We start from the raw sequence: 24861 nt of genomic DNA, 5'->3' as shown, positions 1-24861 counted from the left end.
CTCAACTTCCAGGAGAACGACTGAAGCAACTACCAGTGATAAATAAAGAATACCACTGATTGGCATATATGACCTGGTAGTAAGTAGTGAGCGTCACCCAGTCAACCGGCAAGCCTGGAATGTGCACAAGTCCACATCAGTTTCAAAGCAATGTGTGACAAGCAAATTGCTTCCAGGGTGGACACAGCTTAACAGGCTGATTGACAGCTACAGCAGACTGTCTAAAGGCTTTCAGTACTCAGTGAAAGACTTTAGGCAGTCTGTAGAGACCATTTACACACACAGAATACTTCATTAACCACACCTTGCTAGTTCCTCATACATTCATTTTTTTCCCTATACCCAAGTGCCTTTCTTAGCTAACATTCACACAGGCTCATGCACACCTTGCTAGTACTGGGTTGGACCCCTTTTTGCCTTCAGAATTCCTTTTTCAGATTTGTAGGTTGCACATTCATGATGCAAATTTCCTAATTCCACTGCATCCCAAAGGTACTCTATTGGATTGAGATCTCATCAAACAAACAATGCTCAGCTGATAATCAGGGGCTCAAAGTGTGCCAACAAAATATCCGCCACACCATTTCATTACCACCATCAGCCTATATCACTGACACAGAAGGCAGAACAGGTCATCTACAAATCATGTCATCCCCAGGTCCTCATGTCAAAGTATCCTTGGGCAAGATATTGAACACTGACACTGCCCCTAATACATCCACGGAAGCATGAGCATGTGTGAGTGTTAGCTAAGACAAGTGCTTAGGTCAAGGAAAACAAAAGTATTAGGGTGCACTCTATTTGTAGATAAGCACTGTATAAGTACTAGACCAGTTACCATTCTTTAATATTGTTTACGCCAAATTCTGACCCTAAATGAAACACCAAAAATTGAGATTATCTGACTAAACACAGTTTTCCTCTAATCCGATTTAGGTGAGCCCATGCAAACTGCAGCCTCAGTTTCCTGCTCTTAGCTGACAAGATGCTCTTCTATGGTCTTCTGCTAGCAGATCAGCAGTTTCTGAATGACTCAGATCAGTTCAACTGGAACAAAAAAACCACACCATGTTCAAAATTACTTAAAATCACCTTTCTTCCCCATTCTGATGCTCAATTTGAGCCTCAGAAATTCATGTGGATGATGTCTACCTGACTAATTGCACTGAGTTACTGCCACGGGATGGTTGATTAGACATTTGTGTTAATAAGTGTACAGACACTCTTAAGCATACTTTATAACACTAAGATGAAAGAGGGCAACATCTTAGCTTGCATTTATGCTTGTCTGGTAGTGTGTCTTCATTGCCAACACAAGTTAAACTGAGCACTGCTATTGCATTAGTGTAATGAGCAAGCTAGATACAATTGCCTGTGTAGGTTTTCAGTCATCCAGGTCATAGTCTGAAGAGCTTGAAAAAAGCTGACTTTAAAAAATGTTTAAGACATTTCACTTCTTTAGTTCTAAAACTGAAAAGTGGAGAGTCCCAGCTATAAATCCTAGTGGGGTTGTTCTCTTTAGAGCTGGTCATTGACCCACTATTAATCGTGTGTGTCATCACATGAGCCAAGGTGTGAAAGAAAAAAAAAAGTGTGGGTCATTACTACCACGGGTTTCAGGTGAAGCCACTGAGACCTTACACCCTCTTTTCATGCAACCTACTGAGGTCACCTGAAGTAAGGTGTGAGTGGGGGTGCCTAAGAAGGGATCTCAAGACTGCATTATAGGTGGCTGACAGTTAGTGTTGTAACCACCTCCTCTGTTCAGCGATGGTCATTCACAGTGGACATAAATGGCTTCTTTTACTCCTCTTTCAAACCATGTGTGTTCCTGGTCCAAAATGTGAACATTGGTATCACAGAAAGAGTGGCATTTCTCCTTTAGGTGCAGAAGTACAGCTGAGTCTTGTCCTGCTGAGGTGGCTCTTCTATGTTGTGCCATGCTTTTGTGGAGTGTCTGTTTGATTTCTCCAGTGTAGAGGCCCGAGCACTCCTTACTGCACTGCATAGCATACACTATGTTGCTTAGGTTGTGTTTGGGAGTTTTGTCCTTGGAATGGTCCAGTTTTTGTCTTAGAGTGTGGCTGGGTCTGAAGCACACTGGGATGTCATGTTTGGAGAAAATTATCCTGAGTTTTGTGTTCCTTTGTGTTCCTTTCACTTCTGCATTAGAGGGAATGTTTTCCACCCAATGTTGCAGGGTTCTGATCACTCCAAGTTTGTGTTCCAGTGGTTGTGAGTGTCAAAGTGTGGATACTGGTCTGTGTTTGTGGGCTTCTGGCAAACTTCAATGTTGAGGCTTTCCTCTTCCTCACTGAGCACAGCAAAGTCCAGGAATGGTAATCTATTATCCTTGGTATCCTCCCTGGTGAACTAAATGTTTTTATCCACTGGGTTGATGTGGTCAGTGAAGGATTTTACTTCTTGGGCTTTGATTTTGACCTAGGTGCCACCCACACCAAAAGTGGCTAGGTGCTATTCCTTTGAAGGAGCCAAGAGCTTTAGTTTCCACGTCCTCCATGTGAAGTTTGGCTACAATGGGTGACACTGGGGAGCGCATGGCACATGATTAATACTGAGTCAATGACCACCTCAAAAGGGGACAACCATCACTTGGGTTTAAATACCTGGCATGCTCTACCTTTTGGTTTTTGAAATGTCTTCCAAAAAATAAAATAAAATAAAAGTAAATTAAAGAAGTCCAGTTGCCTTTTTCAAGCTCTTCAGAATTACAGCCTTAGATTTTTCCTCCCACAGAGGTGTTATCATTAATATTGGTTGTACCTGTCTTCACTATAGCACTTACCAGAGAAGTTGGCCATGTGTGTACATTCGTCCATCACTCCCTTCATGAAACTTATAGATTCTCTGTGTAAAGACGGCCGACAACATTTGGCTGAATCCATCTTTTTACCATGTAGTGTGTTATGTGCATTAAGGTTTCTATAAAAGACAGAAAAAAATGCCCATCTAAAACTGATTTTATTTGCCTTTAATAATAAAACAGTCTCACAAGTAACTAGTAACAAGTAACCCTGAAAAGAAAAACAAAGCTATAATAATAATAATAATAATTAAAAAAAAAAAAGGAACAAGGAATTTGGGATAATGGGAAATTTGGGAACACAATTTTTAAGACCAGTCCAGCCACACCATACTTGACAAGTAGTTTTGTTTTTTATATTTGGAAGTCATACAACAAATATGTTAATAAAACCAAGGGGGCAAAAAGTCACATTTATTCTAAAAGTTTCAATGGGGAAATATTGGTATCTGATAAATTTATGATTTCTAAATATAAAATGACCTGTCTTCCAAAGAGCCAGGCTTTCTTGTAATTTTTAAAGTGATCTTGAGCAGTGGTTCTCCAGGATGTCTGAAGGTCTTTCAAAGTGTTTCTTTGGACATTTGCTGCTGCTTCAAGCATAAATAAGGCACCTAACTCAAGGGATGAACCATTGTTGTGTCTATACATAACAGATAACTAAAGAACCACAATTTCAATTGTATCTTTGTTATTAGCAACCTGTCACAAAAACACAATTTGAATCTATGAAAAATACCAAAGATAACAAGTTGACAGACATAAAAATAGCTAAAATATGCATCTAGATACATATAGTTATATAAAACACCCTGGAGTTCTGCCATTCCCAGACAGTTGGACAGATGGACAAAAAAGTGAGCTCTCCCTGCCTCTTGGCAGATGACACAATAAAAAAGGAACAATGTTGACTAATAACTGCTGTTATGCAAAATGGTGTGCCAACAAATAGTATAAATATGATTACTACACATTCAGTAGCTTTAGTTAACAACCACTTACTTTGGTAGAGTTTCAAAGCGCGTTCGAACACTGTTCCCCTGTGAGAGTAAATGGTCCTCTCTGTCTCCAGCCCCATCCTCTTCACTACCACCACTGGATTTGGAGCCATGCTTCACTGACAGTCTGTGATCTTGAGACAGGTCACGCAAATGCTCTTCCACATTCTCTCCCATCTTAAATGAGTCAGCCTACCAGATGTGAACACAGACCAAAAGACAGAGTGTATTCATGTACATGTTGTGTTGCATCTATCGTAAGGAGGGACTGATTGTCTCACAGAAACCTGAAATCTGATCACTAGACCAAATTTAAAAAAACAGGAAAGTGAAAAGTTTCAGACTGACATGAAACAGATAAAAAATTGCTGACATGAGAATTTGAAAAACTACAAGCTGTTCATTTTAAGAGACCAAATTATTTATTCTAATCAAAAATAATTATTTTTTGATTATCAACTTTTTACCCCACTAAATGATCTACTACAAAGAGTTTCCATATTTACACCAATTGGCATTTTCCGTTTCCTCACCAACCAGAACTGTAAGCTTAGAGCCAGCTATCCCACTGTTTCAAAATTAAATGTATGAAAAAATTACAAAAAACATTCCTGACTTTTTCAGACACTCAGTCATACTCTCACAACTGTGTGAGTAAGAGTCAGTGATGTGAGTCATGTTCTCTACTCTTCTGAAGGTGAAGAACAACGTACCCCACAGTACTCTAACAGGTTGATGATCTCCTCTTCATACACTGAATTAATTCCATACTGCTTCTCCAGCTCTGTCCAGTTCACTGCTTTACTCAGCACACCCTACACACACACACACACACACACACACACACACACACACACACACACACACACACACACACACACACACACACACACACACACACATCAAAACAATATACTTGTGTTGATAAAAATATGACTTTAAAGGCTTCACCACAATGAAGATTTGAAAGGTCAATAAATAAAGGTCAGAATAACCAGACTTATTATACAATACTATAATCTGGTTTTGATAAATTGTTACCGGGAGCTGAATATCAGTAGTTGTTTCCAGCTGCTTGTGGGAATTCCTTGTCTGAGATTGCAAACATGCAGCTTTATACAGCTAAATGTGAGTGAATTGTGCATGTTTACATCAAAATCATATCAGCAACATTAACCTTTCTAAATATGTATACAGTATATTTAGGAATTATCTCTGACATGGAGAGACTGAGTTTCTGCTCCTTTGTTGGCATTCAGCAGGAAACAACTAGCTCTCATCAGCTTCACACATGACGTGTGTGAAGGTTCAGTAAAGGAGAAACTAGCATGAGCACACAGAACATTAAAAAAAATGTTCATTGTATTAATCTGGGATACGTTTGTCTTTTATTACGTCACTGATAAATTTTTATTCAGTAAATTCACATTCTTGTGTTTCACATCTTATTTTACAAAGTTGGGACAGCAACAGTAAAGTTGAGCCTAATGTTGCCTCACACACAAAAGAGTGATTCCCAGGTGAAGCTGTATTTAGAATAAAAAATACATCTTGTGAATTTAACATTGGTACTGGATCAGTACTCTGTATTGGCAAACACCAAAGTGAAGGTATCTGTATGATATTGGAAATGATATGATATCAGCTCTAATGAATAAGTAAATATGTTCTTATGGATGTGTATGAGGTAGAAACAATTTTTATTACCGTGGTGAACACACTAGAGGCAGTGGACCAGGACAAACAGGGAATTAGAGGAATGGGTTTTGGCCAATTAGTCACTGCCAGGGACGCCATCTGGACACAAAGGCACACGAGGGTCACTCATAATAACTTTGGAGAAAATAATGTAGATATCATTTTGGGCTGTCAAGTATTTTTTTTTTGTTTTCCAAATTAAACCAACATGCTGGTAAGTACTGTTTTCTGGTACAAGAATGTTGACAAGATATTTAGAGCAATGCTGGTAGAATATACTGAAAGGATTTGATAGAAACTATCTGCTTACTGAAGAACCACTTAAACAAGCAAAATGGCTTAATATATGCTGTTTCTTTGACTCACATATCCTCCCATGGAGATGCCAGTCATTCCTAGAGGCCAGAATCCTTCTCTCTCCAGCCAGCGTAGCAGTACTGTTGATTCCAGGATCAAAGCCCCTCCCATCACAAAAAGGTCTGACACATTTTTCAGACTGGACCGCCTAAAACACTCATAAATAATATCTACATTTAATTTACAAAACATTAATCCCAACTTTGAAGAAGAGTCCACTGAAAATTTCTGTTTTGCTTTCTGAAATTGAGTCACTAAATAATGATTTTTCATGTTTTATTTGTATATACTGTCTATATCTAAATTCTCAGATGTTTTATTGGATTCAGCTTCACACAGATAAATATAGCGATACTGAATATTGAAAATGACAGCCTCAATGCTAACTTCTCTAATTTGTGCCTTCTCTCTTGTAGTATGTCAGGCTTTTTGTGTGCAAACATGAAAAGAAAAATGAGAATGAGATGCAAGAACCTGACAATGGTAAAGGTCTTTTTTTTAAAATCAAGTACACTGTTCAAACCATCTACCAGATTGGTTATTAATCAAGTAACCAGTGCTTGAAGTCAACTTTTGAAGTGAACTTACAGTTGGTCTTTGGGTTTACGATAGCCATGTGAAGCATCAGTCAAGGAATGTTCACAATAGACATATTGTAATAACAAAATAACAAAAGCACAGCTGTGGGCTGGCTGTGAGTGGGTTGTCTTCTAATCAGGTCGATGGTTTGATGCCCGGCTCCTCTGGTCTGAATGCCAAAGTGTCCTTGTGTAAGATAATAAAGCCCAAATTGCCTCTGATGCATCCACTGGAGTGTGAGTGTGTATGTTATTAGAAAGTGCTCAAAGGCATAAAATCAAGCACTGCATGAATGTCCATGTGAAGGTGGCTTGTGATCAGATCAGAGTAGAATTATAGTACCAGTCTACTGACCACTTACAAACAAATAAGTATAGGACAGAATTCAGACTTGCTACAGCAAGAGCACATTTATCAACATGCTTCTTCCATCAATACACTTCATCATTATTGTGTTTCCAATGAATCAGCAGTATGAACCCACTACCCAGAGCTGAAGTTATTAGTTTATCCACAACTGATAAATGAATGAAATGATACATGATAGAGAGGTGTACCACTGACTGTGAAATCAGCAATGAAGAGATAAAGAGTGCAACAGCAAATAAACGGAACAGCATAATGTTTATCATGAGCTGTGAAATAGACCTCCTTCCAAGGAAAATGAAAAAGTGCATGTTAAACAACAACAGAAGGATATAATAGGGGTTCTCCAGGAGTAATGAAGCCATTCCTGCCTCTTTGATCATGGGCCTAGCCATTAGGGTCCGCCGACGCCAGAAAAACTACAGATTATTTAAAAAAAAAAGAAAAAAAAAAGTGTTACTCAAGCCTCTGATGCAATTTATATAATTAATCTTTTAAGGTGCATTTCCTCCTAAGCAGTCTTGTCTGAGGTGCATCTTTGCTGGTCGATTCCACAATAAAAATGTACCTTGAACTAAGTCTGTTTCTTGCTGGTTTCTTACAGTCATGTGAGAAAGAAAGTACTCCTTCTTTCAGCTAAGTGTCAGGACATGAAGAACTCGTCTGGTCCCTAACAGGTTCTAAAATTGTTTCAATACAAACTCAAACGAACACTCAATATTTAACAAAACTAAGCCACAATGCAGAAACAGTGTGAAAACAAAGAATACCCCATGATTCAATAGCTTGTAGAGCTAGTTTTGTATAGTCATTGCTTTCTATCAGTCTTTCACTCTTACTGAAGTTTGCAGGCATTCATTTATGCACAGCAAGTTCCTACCAGGTCTGGATTTTGACCAGCCTTTGCAACATTGCAATTGATTCCAGCTATTCCATTGTAGCTTTGCTGCGGTGCTTGTGTCCTGTTGCATGACCAAGTTTTGGCCAAACTTTAGCTGTAACCTCACATTTGACTAAATATTTTGGTAGTGCACGGGAGTGCACGGTCTACTCGGTGATTGCAAGATGCCCAGGTGCTGTGGCTGCAGAACAAATCCCAATCATTAGCCGTCCACCACTATGCTTGAAAATTGGTGTGAGGTGTTTGTGCTCATATGCTGTGTACATTACAGCCCAATATCTCCACTTTGGTCTTGCCTGCCCAAAGGACAATGTTCCAGAAGTCTTGTGTTTGTTCACATGCAAATTTGCAAACCTAAGCAAAGCTGCTATGTTCTTTTTAGTCTACAGAATCTGACATGTAGTTCTTGGCTGCAGTTTCTCTGACGATTGCACGCTGTGACCTTGAGGTGAATTTGCTGGGACGTCCACTCCTGGGAAGATTGGCAACTACTTTGAATATTTTCTATTAATGAAGAATCTCTCTGGCTGCCCAATTGTTTGGAAATGGCCTTAATACCCTTCAGGCAACAATAGTTATTTCTCAATGATCGTTACTGATGTCTTACCTTTTTGGCAACATGTTAACACACATCTGAATGCTCCAGACCAAAACACTGCTAAAACCTCTGCTTTCATAAAGTTAGTCACACTTGCTGATGATTACTTAATAAAGTGCTGCAACCTACCCTCTTAATTCCTATGGAAGGGTGTACATAGTTATTTCCACCCACTACTTCTGCATTTTGGCTTAACTTTTGTAAAAAATAACACTGAATATGCCTCGTGTTATTATTCTTCTGAGGTTGTGTTTAACCCAATTTTAGAACCAGAGGTGTGCACTACATTGTAAGATTAATACAGGCAGGGTTTCTTTGCATCAGCTGGCTTGACAAAACCTAAAAACCCCAGTCCCAGATAACAAGTACCACAACACTGGTTAGCAGCTTCCTTTGTTAACTCCAGCTTTCTTTCTCGGGCTCTGTGGGCACTCACAAGAAAGGATTTTTTGACACATCACTTAATGCTCCTTCCATACAAAATGGATCAAGGGAGTGCTGCTTACTCCAGTTAGTGACATCATCCAAGAAACAATTAATAGAGCCTTATAAAGAATACAAAAATTACAAATAAGACAAGCGAGTAGGTCTAATAGTGCAGAAACACTTTAAATCGATGATTTGATCATCACAAGCTCACGTTATATTAATGTTTCTTTCTTGACTCAGTATATTCTCAGTGCAGCTGTTTATCTGTTATATGACAGCTGCACATTAAAGCTCTGAAGCTTTAAACTGCACACATTTAAACATTACAGGTTACACAGTATGTTCAGGACTGACTGTCCCACAGCCTAATAACCACTTTAGTTTGTTCCAGGTCACAGTGAAATTAATTTTGTTGACTGAATAGATATTCTAGGTGATAAATATCCTACTTTCTTTCTACTTATGTACTTTGATTTTCACATGGCTATAGGATGGTAATGAATTCTCTTCCTTGTTATTTAAACTCATTGCTAATATAAATACATGCAAAACAAGGGCAATATGACAGTATGATCTGCAATAATACAGGCAATATTTTATTCAGCATTGGGTGCACATTCATATTCAAATAATGTTGATGTTAAGAATCTTACATGGTCTCCAGTCCCAGCTAAGTGGATGCATACTGGTCTGTTCTTCTGCCACCTCTTAGGAACTATAAACTGGAACCTGAAACAACACACACTATGAGAACCTGTGAGGACACACTATAGTCCATATGACAAGTGACTGATCACTCATGCATAATACTTCTGCTGCAGGTCATACAAAGAGCTCTGCCCAGATTGTCAGTTGACAGAAAAAATGAAATGCAATATGGAATAAAATGGTCATCATTATCTGTCTGGATAAGCCCTCAAAAGGTTACGGTGGGACCGTTTTCTGGATTATGTTTTGGTTTATCTCATAAGAGTATTTGAGTTACAACCATAGAAGAAATACTGTGACTTTGCTCTCCCTCTGTAATCTTCGTTACCGCCCATCTTTTTAAGGAGCCAGTGAGCACATGACTCTGCTCAGCAATCAAGCCTAAGAGCAGTGGGGGAAAGAGATGGCCAACACAGAGAGCCTTTGCCTGGACAGCATTTGATCTGTGTGCTAGGAAGTTTGCCTGCAGCTCACTAGTAGCTCAGGCTATTCTGTGTTGGTCACAGAGGTGGCAAAAGTACACACATTTGTCACACGAATAAAGATACTTGTGTTTAAAAAAGCTTAAGGGCCCCATTATAGCCGACACATTGGTTGTTTCGCATGTCGTCTCACAGCCGCATCAATTTATACTCGCTGTTAAGACACAGGTACCTGCTGCAGTACTCTCTAAAATGATAAAGGTCACCATTCTGAAAAAAATCTCCACAGCAATGATTTTTTTTCTCAAAGTTCTTTCCACCAAGTCTCATCTTTTTAAACTGTTGCAATATCTCCCTCTGTATAATTTGTGAATCTCTTAGCTTCTGTACTGATATATCTTTCTTTTGAAAAGCCCACTCATGCATTTATTATTTCTAGGTTGGACTATTGTAATTAATTATTATCAGGCTGTCCTAAAAGCTCCCTGAAAAGCCTTCAGTTGATCCAAAATGCTGCAGCTAGAGTACTGACAGGGACTAGAAAGAGAGCAGATTTCTCCCATATTGGCTTCTCTTCATTGGCTCCCTGTTAAAACCAGATTAGAATTTAAAATACTTCTCTTCACATACAAGGTCTTGAATAATCAGGCCCCATCTTATCTTAAAGACCTTACAGTATAGTACCATACCACCCCAATAGAGCCCTTCACTCTCAGACTGCTGACTTACTTGTGGTTCTTAGGATACTTAAGAGTAGAACGGGAGGCAGAGCCTTCAGCTTTCAGGCGCCTCTTCTGTGGAACCAGCTCCCAGCTTGGATTTGGGAGACAGACACCCTCTCTATTTTTAAGATTAAGCTTAAAACTTTCCTTTTCAATAAAGCTTATAGTTAGGGCTGGATCAGGTGACCCTGAGCCATCCCTTAGTTATGCTGCTATACACCCAGGCTGCTGGGGGGGGGGTTCCCATAATGCACAGTTTCTTCTTATTTCACCTTTTTCTATTGTTTTTACTTCACTCTGCATTTAATAATTAGTTATTAATCTCTGGCTCTCTTCCACAGCATGTCTTTTGTCCTGTCTCCCTCCCCTCATCCTCAACCGGTCACGGCAGATAACTGCCCCTCCCTGAGCCTGGTCCTGCTGTTTTTCGTTCCCACTGTTGCCAAACGGTTGCTCATGGGGGGTCATTTTGACTGTTAGGTTTTCTCTGCATTATTGTAGGGTCTTTACCTACAATACAAAGCACCTTGAGGCAACTGTTGTGATTTGGTGCTATACAAATAAAATTGAATTTAAATACTCTGCCTCTTGCCCTATGGCAGCTGCGATACCCCTGATGATGGCAAAGCAATTTTTTTTTGGCCACAGTGGCTTTATTTGCAGTAGAGGAGAGACAGGAAATGGGGGAGGGATATGGGGGGAAGACATGCGGGCAAATTGGTGACAGGCCGGGACTCAAGCTTGTGCCCCCCGCATCGCAACAAGGTATATGTACAGTTGTGTTCAACTGAAGAGGTCATGTTGCCTTATGCTAAAGAGGAAATGCCCTTGAAATGTGTGTTTGAACATGACAATGACCCCAACCACACCAGTAAGCGAGCAGCATCTTGGTTCCAGACCAACAAAATTAAAGTTATGGAGTGGTCAGCCCAATCCCCGGACCTTAATCTGATAGAAACCTTGTGGGGTGACATCAAAAATGCTGTTATTGAGGCAAAACCAAGAAATGCAGAGGAATTGTGGAAAGTTGTCAAATCATCCTGGGCTGGAATACCTGTGCACAAGTGCCAGAAGTTGGTCGACTCCATGCAACAGAGATGGAAAGGAGTTCTCAGAAACAGTGGTTGTACAACTAAATATATTAGTTCAGTGATTCACAGGAATGCTAATTCCTAAAGATTTTTCAGTTCATAAAGTGAATATTTGAGATTATAAAGAAAAATGCAGACACTGCTATTTTTTTGAACAGCCCAACATTAATTTTTCTTCATTTCCTGTTAAATAATTAGAAAAATTATACATTTTTCTTCATGTTTTGATTTAGAATATAATATGCAGTGTCCCCAATGCCTGTAAATAAAAACTATTAAGGATTCTGAGCTTTATTCATGTTTTTGAATGCACTGCTATTATTTTGATATGGTCGCTGGCTTTAACCACTAAGCCACGCAGGCGCCCCCTGATGGAAAAGCAATATTAACAAAAGATGAATTACTAAGACGACTGAACACTTTCTCACAGTATTACTGGCTGACATTCACGTCACCAGTTTCTAGCTGATATCTGAATTTGCTGATGTTACTTCGCTGAAGTCAATCTGAAATACTCAGCTCATGTCCACTAAGTTAACCAAAGCTCTGTGTGTGTGTGTGTGTGTCCCAGCTGTTTCTTTCAGTTTGTAATGAAAATTCAAACTACTTTTCATCTTGTAAAAGCAGACAAACCAGTCCCTCCTTTCTTTGTGCGTAGGACTTCATCTCAGGCCATCTGATGTTAAAATATAATTCATATTTGAGTTTTCCAGGGGAATCTTATGGCGTTTATACAGTGAATGCTGCTGCTATTACGCAGCCAAAAAAAAAACAATGAGAAGAAAGCCCAGTATTTATGAGCTGAAACCAAATGATGCTGTTTGGCAAATTATTAAGAAGTCAAAATTTATGTTGAGTTCTTTTACCAGCACAAACCTTTTAAGACATTCAGCTTTGTTATTGTTTCAAATATCCAGATTGCAGAGCAGTGTGAATTATTAATGATTTCGAATCGGTCTGTACAAAGGCTAAACTATCATAATGAGCACAGTGAAACCTGCAGCTGTTTTACTGAGAAACCAGAAAGTCAAAAGGGATCAAAAGGGAAACTGATCTTAGACCAGCAGGGCTTCTGTTCTTAACACTGTTTAGCTGCATGAAGAGAACCTGTTCTGTATATTTTCTTTGACAGCACTGAATAAAACTTATTTTGCGTGTCATGTCTGGAAGCTTTTGCAAACGGAATCATGAGCCGAATGCATTGTTGTACCAAACATATTTGATTTTACAAGAAGAGCTCTATAAGTTATACTTATAAGGCTACTCTTGTTACAGTTTTTAATAATAAAATTATATATATATATATATATATATATATATATATATATATATATATATATATATATATATATATATATATAAATAAATATATAATAATATATAAATAAATATATAAATAAATAAATATATAAATAAATATAAAATTAAAAATAAATAAAATTAAAAAAAAAAAAAAAAACACACACAACGAACAAACATATGAACATACGTGCTCTTGCTGTGTTATGTTGCAATGTGTGTGCACACGAGTTTCTGTCATGAAACATACTCAATGAGGGCGAGAAGTCACAACAACACCCCCCAGAATCTAGAGGCAAACAGGGAAAGACCCAGGCCATCCGCTACCCACAAGGAGCTCAGAAGACCTGCGGCCATACATCCCGACAATAACTGCGCGCACACCCCAGAGGAGGAAGTAGCGAGATGCTAGACGGTACTCCCATGGCCAAAAGGGCAGGAGCCCCAGAGAGCCAAAGGCAATGAGCAGCCCCCCCAAAGCGTGAACTGAGTGCAGTCCTGGAGCCCCAGAGGCCCACAAACTGCCCGACAACCAGCAGCAGCCCCCCCCCCCATCCCCACACACACACACACACACACGAGGCCCGAGCCACCCCCAGGCACCAACCCCCAAAAGGGAGCAGGCCAACAACCATGCCAAGACATCTGGCCACACACCCCGTGACCCACAGGCACCCCCAGCCCAGAGGAGGCAGCAACCATCAGTGGGGAGTGGGTAATCCCACCCTCCACATCCATGTCCTGGAAGGCACCCACACACATCCATCCATCCACATCCATTGTTTGCAGTTTGTTTTGTAGTGGCATGTCCTTTTGGGTTGTTACTTGACATGCTGCTGGCTTGTACTCTTTTGCCATGGGATTAAGAGCATTGATGTCAGGTTCCTCTTCTCCCTTTCAGAATAAGAGTTCACGCCCTCTGTAGGTGCCAGAGAGAAACACTGTGCTTCAGTTTCCAACACGAGCTGTTCCTTTTTCATCAGTTGTTCCTCCAGTAGCATTTCTTTAAAGCTGCCATTCAAGCAACAAGTGCAGCTCTTTCAGCGACTGCTTTAATTTGTGCAGAGAAAACCATACTTGACCCATTACTGGTGACACTTGTGGAGGAATGTTTACACACATTAGAAACACCATCATTAGGATCAATATCATCAACACCACCTTGATAACCATCATCATTCAAATTACCAGGACCTTCATTTTCAGACACGTTTTTGTTTAGATTTGACCCACTTTCACAGTTTCAATAAATTCATGATTGAACATTTTTGCTTTAAACCAGGTTTCATGTTTTTTCCCCTTTTTCCTCATGCTGTAATAAAAAAACAAAGAAATCATGCATACACCTTATTTCATCACAAATCAATGAACCCATTAAGAGATTTTTACCTCTGAAAACATCCCACTTTGCAGTAAACCTTGTATCAGCAGTTGCTTTAGCAGAAAGTTTGACCCCCCATTTGTGTCATTACAGCTGGCCACAGAGTCCACAGCACCAGACAGTCTGTCCACCTTCACTGCACAAATCTTCCATATTTAAAGGTCTGACAGTTGACATATTGCAAGTGTGACAGTCATAATAAAAGCTGGTCAAATTCACCCAATATTAGGGAAAGGTGATCTAGTGCTTCCTTTATTACCTTCTTTTGCATAGTATACTCTGGAGCATCCTTATTAAAGGAAAGGAGATAATGCAGTCCTGTGATGTGTAAATATACCATAACACAATAAAACACATTTTAAGCAGTTATGTTAAACCCACAGGGGACCTCTGAATGTTACACTGATATTTTAGAAGCTGCTGCTTGTTATGAAGTTGTATGAAGCACTTTGTAACCTTGGCTTACAGAAGTGTTCTGCATATGAAGATGATTAGCTTTATTGAAATGATCAGTATGAAGTGAAGGCTGCAGAGTAACAGCTACACAGGTTAAGCCTTTGTTTTGGGCAGTGTGCCACTGCCAGCTTGTAGAATTTACTTCAGAGATGATCAAAGTCTTAATGAAGGTGAGATTTAAAGTGGACCACCTCCACAGCAGGACATAAAAACATGTGCAGTATCATAAGGAGCATTTCAGCCATTTCATTTCACCATGTTCATAGACTTTTAAACCTTAGTAATGTGTTCTTTTTCATTGGGTTGTTCAGGTCCACACAGCACCACAGAAAAGTGAGAACATACCAGGCAAAGTGTCAAAGATAGCAAAGATGCCTGTTTGTAGTTCAACTTCCACACAATCTCTCAGATCCACATCAACAACATCCACCATCATATTATTAAGCACACTAGTGTGTTTAGTCACATTCTTGGAGCAGTAGAGTTGTGATTTGTGTTATACCAGTAAAACTGAATTCAACTGACAGCTCTGAAGTTCACTTTCTTTGAGCTCTTTAGTTTCTGCCAAAGGCAAGGAAAAGTAACCAGAAACAGACATGCATGTCTTTAACCTTTCTATAACCATCCAACTGTAGCCTTATATTCCTTTTGAGATTATTTCTCAACATGCCCACGGTGGAATTTTCTAAGAACAAAAACTGTTGAACAGTGGATCAGACACAGAACCAGCTTTTAGTCACAACTGACCTTGGTTTGTTCAGTGAAGAAATGCATGGGAATTGTTAGCAGGATGAGGGCTGTTGATGTGTCCGTGGACTCACACAAACTGACACCGATTGCTCTAAAAGGTCCAAGGCAGGTAAGGTCTGCACAGAGAAAAGAGCTTCTTCCACAAGGAAGCCGGCAGCCATGACTGGAGCCGACATTCATACCTTACTCTGACACAACAATCCAGTGACAACTGAGAGGCTCCTTCAGCCTTAAATAGCTCATCTTGATCAGCATACAGGTGAGTAATCAGTAATGAGTAATGTGCTTCAGGTGAGTTCTTGACAAATGGGCGGAGCAACCAGGAGAGACCGCCTCTGCACAAAGGTAAACAAAAATAAGACACACCCACACAAACAGAGAGAGAGAGAGAGAGAGAGAGAGAGAGAGAGAGAGAGAGAGAGAGAGAGAGAGAGAGAGAGAGAGAGAGAGAGAGAGAGAGAGAGAGAGAGAGAGAGAGAGAGAGAGAGAGAGAGAGAGAGAGAGAGAGAGAGAGAGCCAACACAGAGGACAATTGTGTTAACAAGCAACTGAAAAGGCTGTTTGTTAACACACTTTACCAGTGAAGTGGCTGCTGTGTGTGTTTCCTCATACTCTCAGGGAGAAAACTACTTCCTGCTTCTTTAAAAAGTCTGTCCAGAACCAAAGCCACTGTTTTGGAAAACACTCAGATCAGATGCTGAATATGCAAAAGCTTGAGTTGGCAGATATGAAGAATTATCTCAGCCTGCCTTTCAGTGTTATTTATGCAACCAGCTGGTGGCTGCTGAATAAAAACCTTTAAATTATGTGCTTGAAACGTTTCTTGCAGATGTAAAGGACAAATTAAATCAAATATAATAAACAGTCCAAAAATAAATGCTCTAAGGCTTAAGTAAACAAACTGCTCAAAACAATCACAAGATTTTGATAACACCACTGTTACTTTCCAGGGCAGCAGGGTGCCGCCTGCTCAATCGCAAGACCGTCCATCACCAAGAAAGAGCCAATAGAGCAGCTTGACTGTGTTCGAGCCTGGAGGCTGCATCAGCAGATGGAGAACAGCTCGAAATAAACAGCAATGAAATGCACTCAGACACTCATTTACAGCAATATGCTGTTTATTTAGCAGCATGGTGACAAACCACTGCTTTAGTCTGATCTGCCTGGGCCACAAGCAGTAGACTGAGTGGTGTAACTGGGGATATAGTACAGCACAAAGAGATGCATGTGTGATGTATCATCCACATACTGTATGTCAGTCAAACGTGACTCACTTTGATGCATCCAGTATTACAGAGGAAGCCCTTTCCTCTCCTGATGTTCTGAGTCTGCTTTACACAATGTGGTCCAGTGGTCTGTAAACGAGTCTGTTATTCAGCCAGATCTCCATGTACTGTAACTTTCTTCCTTGAGCTTCTTTGTGGAGCAGTGCGTTACTTATTGACACAAATGAGACACAAAACTACTACAAAGACCAAAGCTGCTTAAAACACACACACACACACACACACACACACACACACACACACACACACACACACACACACACACACACACACACACACACACACACACACACACACACACGCAAACTAAATTTTTAATCATTGTTTTGATGCTTTTTTGAACCCTCAGCCATTGCTTATCAATTTCAGGGTCATGGGGAGATGGAGCTGTCATAACACAGACAGAGAACCAACAAAGCACCCAGGCAGAGGGAGAGCAAGCCAGCCCCACACAGCACAGCTGGAACAGCGACTCCATGACATCACCAGCCAGATGTTCCAGTAGTTTAACAGTTAAATGTAGCTTGTGTCCAAAGAACACCTGAAAAATACAAAAATCTCTGATGCTTTGGACCAGTGGTGGGTCAGTTTGGGCCTGGAACATTTACCATAATAATGGTTAGAGATTTGTGCTCTGAGCTTTTTTTTTCCCCAAACTGACAGCATGAGCTCTTTTACAGTAAACTGGGCATCTCCCTGCTTATTTCTGAAGTGAAATGTGTGTTTTGTAAGCTAATCAATATCCTTAGCTATCTAAATGGTAAATGGTAAATGGACTAGTTCTTATATAGCGCTTTTCTACTCAGTATGAGCACTCAAAGCGCTTATACAACACGTTTTACATTCACCCATGCACTCCCATTCATACAAGCACTTCCATGTTTACTAAGCTAAGTGCTTTTAATTAGCTAACATTCACACACATTCATACTCCGACGGGACGGTCGGAGAGCAACTTGGGGTTAAGTATCTTGCCCAAGGATACATTGGCATGTAGCCCGGAGTAGCCAGGAATCAAACCACTGACCTTCCGATCAGTAGGTGAACTGCTCTACCTACTGAGCTACAGCCACCCCAATAATATCTAAGACAAGTAGTTATTGGGGAGGTAGCTATGATGTTTTCATTTTAAAAAAGAATCAGTGCACATGGTGGTTAGCATTGCTGCCCCACAGCAAGAAGGTTGTGGGTTCAAATCCACCATCTGTGTGGAGTTTGCATGTTCTCCACACGTCTGCGTGGTTCTCTGCGGGTGCTTCAAAGACATGCAGTCAGTAGGGTTAGGTTAACTACTGACTCTAAATTGCTCATAGGTGTGAATATGAGTGTGAATGGTTGTGTGTCTCTCTGTGTTAGCTCTACAACAGACTGGAAACCTGCACAGGTGTACCCTGTGATAAAATAATTATAGTGGGTGATTTTAACATCCATGTAGATGCTGAAGGTGACAGCCTCAACGCTGCATTTAATTATTAGGGCCTGAGCACAACCTGTGTGAAGGCCCTATTGTATCTACTTTTGATTATTCAGGCAAATTAATTGCTTTTTTGAGGGCTCAAAATGCTCATTAAATTTTGCACACACACACACACACATGTCAGGTCACCAGACCTGAAATTTTGCACACACGTCAGGTCTGGTGAAAATTTACATATTTTAATGGTTTCAGACATGGCCCTTTCAAAATGTCTCTACAGCGCCACCTTTAGTTCACTTCCCACTGCTGTGTTTCACATACATGTATGAAATTTGGTAACATATGTAACATGTTCACACAAACAAAAAAGACTGCTGGGTCAATGGCCTAAACCCAACAGGAAGTCCACCATTTTGAATAAAATGGGCACTTTTAGCAATTTCCTGCCCTCATAGCTTTTCTAACTACTCCTAGGATTTGGATGGGATCAACTTAAGATTTGATCAGTGTAATCTACACACCAGGGACAATCTAAATTTCAAAACTGGTGAGTTTTAACCACGAGATGGCAAAGTTTCATGTTTCGCCATGACGATTAAAATAGCAGTAACTCAAAGCCACATTGCCCAGTCTCCACCAAACTACAATGCTTTGATAAACCTCCTGTCCTGAACACATTGACATGCACATAGTTAGTAAAAGTTAGAGCGCAACCTAGTGGGCACTAGAAATATCATGAAATACCATGTTTTATATATAGCCCCAGAGCTACATTTTATCTACATCTCTGAAATTGTGCAGGCTCATGTAACATCCTAAGATGTGCAAAAAAGTCTCTTGGAGCCATACCCAAAACCCAACAGGAAGTCAGCCATCTTTAAATTAAGGTGTCATTTTTGCCATTTTCGGGCCTCTTATTTGAATTAACTCACCAGAGCAAAATCGCTCCAGATCATCTTCACACGTAGCCCATCAAAAGTTATCCAAGGTTCTACAGAATCTCAAACAGTGTTGCTGTAACAACACTTTGATTTTGGGATTTCAATCATATACCACAGGACACCAAACTGTCACATCTCATACATTTTCCAATCTGTCGCAAACTTCATATGCTTCATGAGAGTGTGAGTTGGTGAGTTAGGACACACCAATCTACCAGCTTTGCATCACACTCATAACACTACCTAGTGGGGACAGGAAATCAGCAGTATACTGATAATCATCCCCTGAGCATTACGCTGTCATTGATGCAGGCATTACATAAAGCATCATGACATGTAATTAGTGGGCACTTGCCAACGCCACCTAGTGGGCATGGGAGACGTTTGGTGGCTGAATGACGAAAGGTACGAGTAGCCTACAGGGCTGAGAGCATCCAGGTGAGCCTGCGACGCTCCCGCCAACCTCTGAGAGCAGAACGGCTCGACTGCGCCACGGCTCGACTCGCGCTGGGTTTGAGGGCCTGATCATTGCCGCTTGTGGCTTTAATTATTATTATTACTAAATGATTTAATATTTTCTTATTCATTATTGTTCCTATATATATATATTTGAGTTTGACCCGTCCCATCCATTTGCCTCTCTGGACAGGGAAATGTGCCAAAACCAGACTTTTAATTTATTCATCAACCCATTTTCTTGTCTCTCCTTTCCCTCTTTTCTCCTTTTCCCATCTTGGTTGTTGCACAATCACTTTAGTGGTAGTGGTACAAAATATCATGTTTTGTACCTGGCTTTGATGGACTCTGGTGGCAGGATTCCAGGAACCAAATGCTCCAGAGGGGAGATGAAGAAGCCCTCTTGGATCTGACAGTCAGCAAACTCCTCTGTCTGCACACAAAGGCACAAACAATAAAAAACAATATCAAAAAACAACACACCAAGGAACAAGAGAACAAATAGAGTACCTTATTTATGTAAACTGGATAGTCCTTAGGCACCAGAGACTTGCACTTCTCTCTGTCTCCAATTATCTTACGAAACTCAAAGATTCTGCAAAAAACACACAAGGAAAACATCAGTACAGATGCATCAGTTTTTTAGTGATTCAACAACATGATGAGACCTAAACTGTTTTTGTTTTTTACTTTGATGCGTTTTTCACATTTTATTTAAAAAGTTACGACAGTAATGTTTAAGTGGACTCATTGTCTATAAAAAGAATGATTCCCAGTCTCTTCCTCACAGTAAGGAATACAGTGAGTAATATTAGATATATATTAGTGAAATAGTGGTACTGGATTAGCCTTGTACAGCGGGATTCTTTTTTCTGTGCCCAATCACATTTTGATTTCCATCTATGCTTTTGGGGTTGGGCTCCACATCAGCTCGGTTAACACAGAGAGACAGCCATTCACACTCACATTCACTATGGGCAATTTAGAATCACCAGTTAACCTATCCCCACTAACTGCATGTTTTTGGACTGTGAAAGGAAACCAGAGCACCCCGAGCAGACATGGGGAGATCATGCAAACTCCACACAAATTGGATTCAACCTAGGACCATTCTGCTGTGAGTACATTAGTAACCACCGCGCCACATGCTGTGTTCTTCCACACCAAACTTGCTCCTCCATGTTTTTATGGGCCTGCTTTGTGCACTGGTGTGCAGTCATGTTGGAACCATAAGGGGCCATCCCCAATCTGTTCCCACAAAGCATGAACTGTCCAAAATCTCTTGGTATACTGAAGCATTACGAGTTCCTTTCACTGGAACTAAGGGGCCGAGCCCAACTCCTGAAAAACACCCCCACATCATAATCCCCCCCTCCACCAAACTTTACACTCGGGACAATGCAGTCAGACAAGTACTGTTCTCCTGGCAACCGCCAAATCCAGACTGGTATATGAGATTGGCAGACAGAGAAGCGTGATTTGTCACTCTTGAGAACGCGTCTCCACTGCTCTAGAGTCCAGTGATGGCGTGCTTTACACCACCGCATCCAACGCTTTGCATTGTGCCGGGTGATGTAAGGCTTGGATGCAGCTAATTCGCCGTGGAAAACCATTCCATGAAGCTGGACTGTTCTTGAGCTAATCTGAAGGCAACATGAAATTTGAAGTCTGTAGCGATTGACTCTGCAGAAAGTTGGTAACCTCTGCGCACTATGTGCCTCAGCATCCACTGACTTTGCTCTGTGATTTTACATGGCCTACCACTTCATGAATGAGCTGCAGTTGTTCCCAGTTGTTTCCACGTTGTTATAATACCACTAACAGGTGACTGTGTAATACTGGACCTGTTGCACCGGTGGCAGCCTATCACAGTACCACGCTGGAATTCACTGAGCTCCTGAGAGCATTCTTTCGCAAATGTTTGTAGAAGCAGTCTGCATGCCTAAGTGCTTGGTTTATACACCTGTGGCCATGGACTTGATTAGAGCACGTGAATTCAATTATTTAGATGGTTGAATGAATACTTTTGGCAATATAAACAAAAAAAGGATCAGACAAATGCTATGACATAATCTTCTTTTACCTTTAGCTGTTCAGTTGATATCTGTCCATTTGTAAAGTAATTACTATTTATTCTTTAAGTCCAAAACATACTTGCGTGGATTAACAGGACTCAGGGAGACCACACAACAGACATCAGACTTGCCAGACGAACTACAACTTTATCTTTACAAGCATCTGTTCCAGATTCTCCAGGCAGATTTAAAAGACAATTGTGAAAAGCTGCTGTGGTCTCTGCTTCATACCTCTTGAGGTCTTCAGGCTTCCCCCATCCCCCAATGAAGAGTTTGTTGAGGAGAAGCCTTCGGTAGAATACATCCAGTCGGCTCACACCCATGGACCAGCCCCTGGCATCTACAAAGGGAAAGACATGCTTCATTCAAAAAGTGGTTACTTTCTCTAGCATAATTTAACATAAGAGATTGAAGAAGTCAGATGCTCATACATCATTGTATGACAAGTGAGCAATGTACTTCCCAACAAAGGCTGAAAAACAAGTGGCCCTAAGAACAGGGATTCTCTAGGAGCTAGACAGATGCTTTAGTCAAACGTGCTGGGCTTCACCAAACTGAAAAAAGATCAAATACTTGTCTTTAGGGTGGGGTTGGATTTACTTGAATTTCTTGTTTTTAAAAGACCAAAGTTACAACCAATAAGTTAGGAAATGCATTTTATTAAACAGGTGTTGTGGTTTCTGCATCTGCAAGTCTACTTGGGTCCAGCTGACAAAAATTTTGACAGACATGATTATGAGTGTCCATGTGGACGTTGGTCACACAGAAAAATCAACAGGGAAATCTGGAACAAGATAAAGGAGGCAAAAGAAGCATGGATAACTGAATGGGTTTGTGCGCACGTGCGGAACCGTGTGTGCAACAAGTTACAGCGTTCCAGTCTGGATTTTTCGCTTTCTTTCTTAACTTGTATATAACTGTGTAATACTTATTTATTTAGACCAGGCAACTTAGCGAAGCCGTGCCCTCTTGAAACATGCTAGTAGAGAGAGTTTTGGTCTGTTTTTTTTTTTTTGCTATGAAAGTGATTCTTTCACTTTCCTGGGCACCCTTGCACAGCAGCATGGCCGCCTTGTTTACACCCAGGATCAGCTGATTGCACTGAAGCCGACCGACGTGGTGACCAGGACAACTAACATTCCTGAAGAGCGCTGGAGACGGACGCACAGGGGATGCAGAGGAGGAACAAAACACCACACAGCACACAGGAAACAGGAAACAGTGTGGAAGCAGCCAACAAGTTAAATCAGTTCTTCAACAGTTTGACACTGCAGACTCTGTCCTCCGTCCTGACTCCTCTGCTACCGGTCCCCAGCAGTCCACTCCACTCCTCCTCCCTCCACCTCCTAATAGCTTGCACTCTCCTGTGATAGCCCACCTCCACCCCTCCCACTACCTCTACAGTTAGGCCTTGTTACACAAGAACTGTTGTGGCAACAGGTCGTATTTCCATGCAAGCAAATCTGAAATTTTTGGTTGAAATCACTGTCAATAGTATGTATAAGGAGGTCCCTCCAACAGTGAGTGTCTATTGTCATACATTAAGACCTGCACTGACAATGTGACAGTGGAGAAACAGATCAGGGTGTATAAAAATGAAAAGCCATGGAGGACAGCAGAGGTGCGGACACTGCTACGAGCCCGAAACTCTGCCTTTAAGGCGGGTCACCAAGACTGGCATAGCGTGGCCAGGGCAAACCTTAGGAGGGGAATCAAAGTGGCGAAGAGGGACTTTCAGAGGAAGGTGGAGGAGCATCTATTTGATAAAAATCCAAGACAGGTGTGGCAGGGACTACAGCACCTAACAAATTACAAGGGGAGCTCAGTAGAGATGGTAAACACCAATGCCCCACCGGTGGAAGAATTAAATCAATTTTTCACCCGCTTTGAGATGGGGAGATCTCAGTCTGCTCCTCCAGCTTCCCAGCCCTCCAACACTCATGTCCCCAAGTTGCTGGAACATCAGGTGAGAAGGGTGTTGAAAGCTGTAACTCCACATAAAGCGACAGGACCAGACGGGGTACTGGGTAAGGTATTGAAGGCTTGTGCTGACCAGCTGTCTGGAGTCCTCACAAGGATTTTTAGCATCTCCTTGAAACAGGCTACTGTTCCATCCTGCTTGAAAGCAGCCACCATTATTCCCATGCCCAAGAAAGTCCCTATAAGCAGCCTCAATGACTACAGACTGGTGGCACTGACCTCTGTGGTCATGAAATGCTTTGAGAGGCTTGTCCTTCACCACATCAAATCCTGCCTCCCCCAGAGCTTTGACCAGTATCAGTTTGCTTATAGGGCAAACAGGTCAACAGCTGATGCCATCACCAAGGTCATACATGCTGCTGCCAGTCACACAGAGAAAAAAGGGAATTAAATCAGGATGCTTTTTGTTGATTTTAGCTCGGCATTTAACACCATTCTGCCGAGGATTCTTGTCAAGAAGCTGACCGACTTGGGGTTCCCATCCCTCACCTGTGATTAGATCTACAGCTTCCTGACAGATCGCCCACAGACAGTGAGTGTGGGGACCTCCAAATCCTCCACCCGAATGCTCAGCATCGGCTCACCCCACGGCTGTGTGTTAAGCCCCTTCCTCTATGCTCTGTACACACATGACTGTGTCCCCCATCACCAAACAAATATAGTTAAATTTGCAGATGATATAACGGTGGTGGGTCTCATCTCTGATGGCACTGAGACAGTACAGGGAAGAGGTTCAGAGGCTGGTAGTCTAGTGTTCGGCAAATGATCTTCTGCTGAACACCAAGAAAACCAAGGAAATGGTGATTGACTGGAGGAAGAAGAGAGTGGACCATGCCCCACTGCAGATAGATGGTGTCTGTGTAGAGAGAGTCCCCTGTTTCAAGCTTCTTGGGGTGCATGTGGCTGACAACCTAACTTGGTCTACCAACACATCAGCGGTGGTCGCCAAGGCTCAGCAGAGACTACACTTCTTAAGACTATTAAAAAAATGCCACCTGGAGGTAAACTTGCTGCAGACTTTCTATTGCTCCACAATAGAAAGTGTGCTGAGATACTGCATCACGGTGTGGTATGCCAGCTGTACTGCAAGGGACAGAAAGGCCCTGCAGAGTGTTGTTAAAACGGCT

The 24861-nt window shown here is 41.2% G+C and overlaps 1 protein-coding gene across 3 annotated transcripts in view; it reads right to left on the bottom strand.

The window, feature by feature from the left end:
* The window catches only part of abhd18 (abhydrolase domain containing 18), a 34724-nt gene that overhangs the window by 6043 nt on the left and 3820 nt on the right, over positions 1 to 24861 (bottom strand). For 2 of the 3 annotated variants that reach the window (XR_004020479.1, XM_030739675.1), the window contains 11 exons: positions 21986 to 22094; positions 20190 to 20274; positions 20012 to 20112; positions 9404 to 9479; positions 7157 to 7241; positions 6466 to 6493; positions 5887 to 6025; positions 5530 to 5619; positions 4536 to 4637; positions 3827 to 4014; positions 2807 to 2943 (listed from right to left, as the gene is read on the bottom strand). Coding sequence is in view for 1 of the 3 variants with exons in the window: in XM_030739675.1 (XP_030595535.1) it covers positions 2807 to 2943; positions 3827 to 4014; positions 4536 to 4637; positions 5530 to 5619; positions 5887 to 6025; positions 6466 to 6493; positions 7157 to 7241; positions 9404 to 9479; positions 20012 to 20112; positions 20190 to 20274; positions 21986 to 22077 (1123 nt within the window). In the remaining 2 variants the exon portion in view is untranslated. The remainder of the gene's footprint in view (positions 1 to 2806; positions 2944 to 3826; positions 4015 to 4535; positions 4638 to 5529; positions 5620 to 5886; positions 6026 to 6465; positions 6494 to 7156; positions 7242 to 9403; positions 9480 to 20011; positions 20113 to 20189; positions 20275 to 21985; positions 22095 to 24861) is intronic. The other variant, XR_004020480.1, reaches the window with a different exon arrangement.

This window comes from Archocentrus centrarchus, chromosome 10 (assembly GCF_007364275.1).
Source record: "Archocentrus centrarchus isolate MPI-CPG fArcCen1 chromosome 10, fArcCen1, whole genome shotgun sequence".
Lineage (NCBI taxonomy): Eukaryota > Metazoa > Chordata > Actinopteri > Cichliformes > Cichlidae > Archocentrus > Archocentrus centrarchus.
This window is presented reverse-complemented; position numbering and strand designations above follow the sequence as displayed.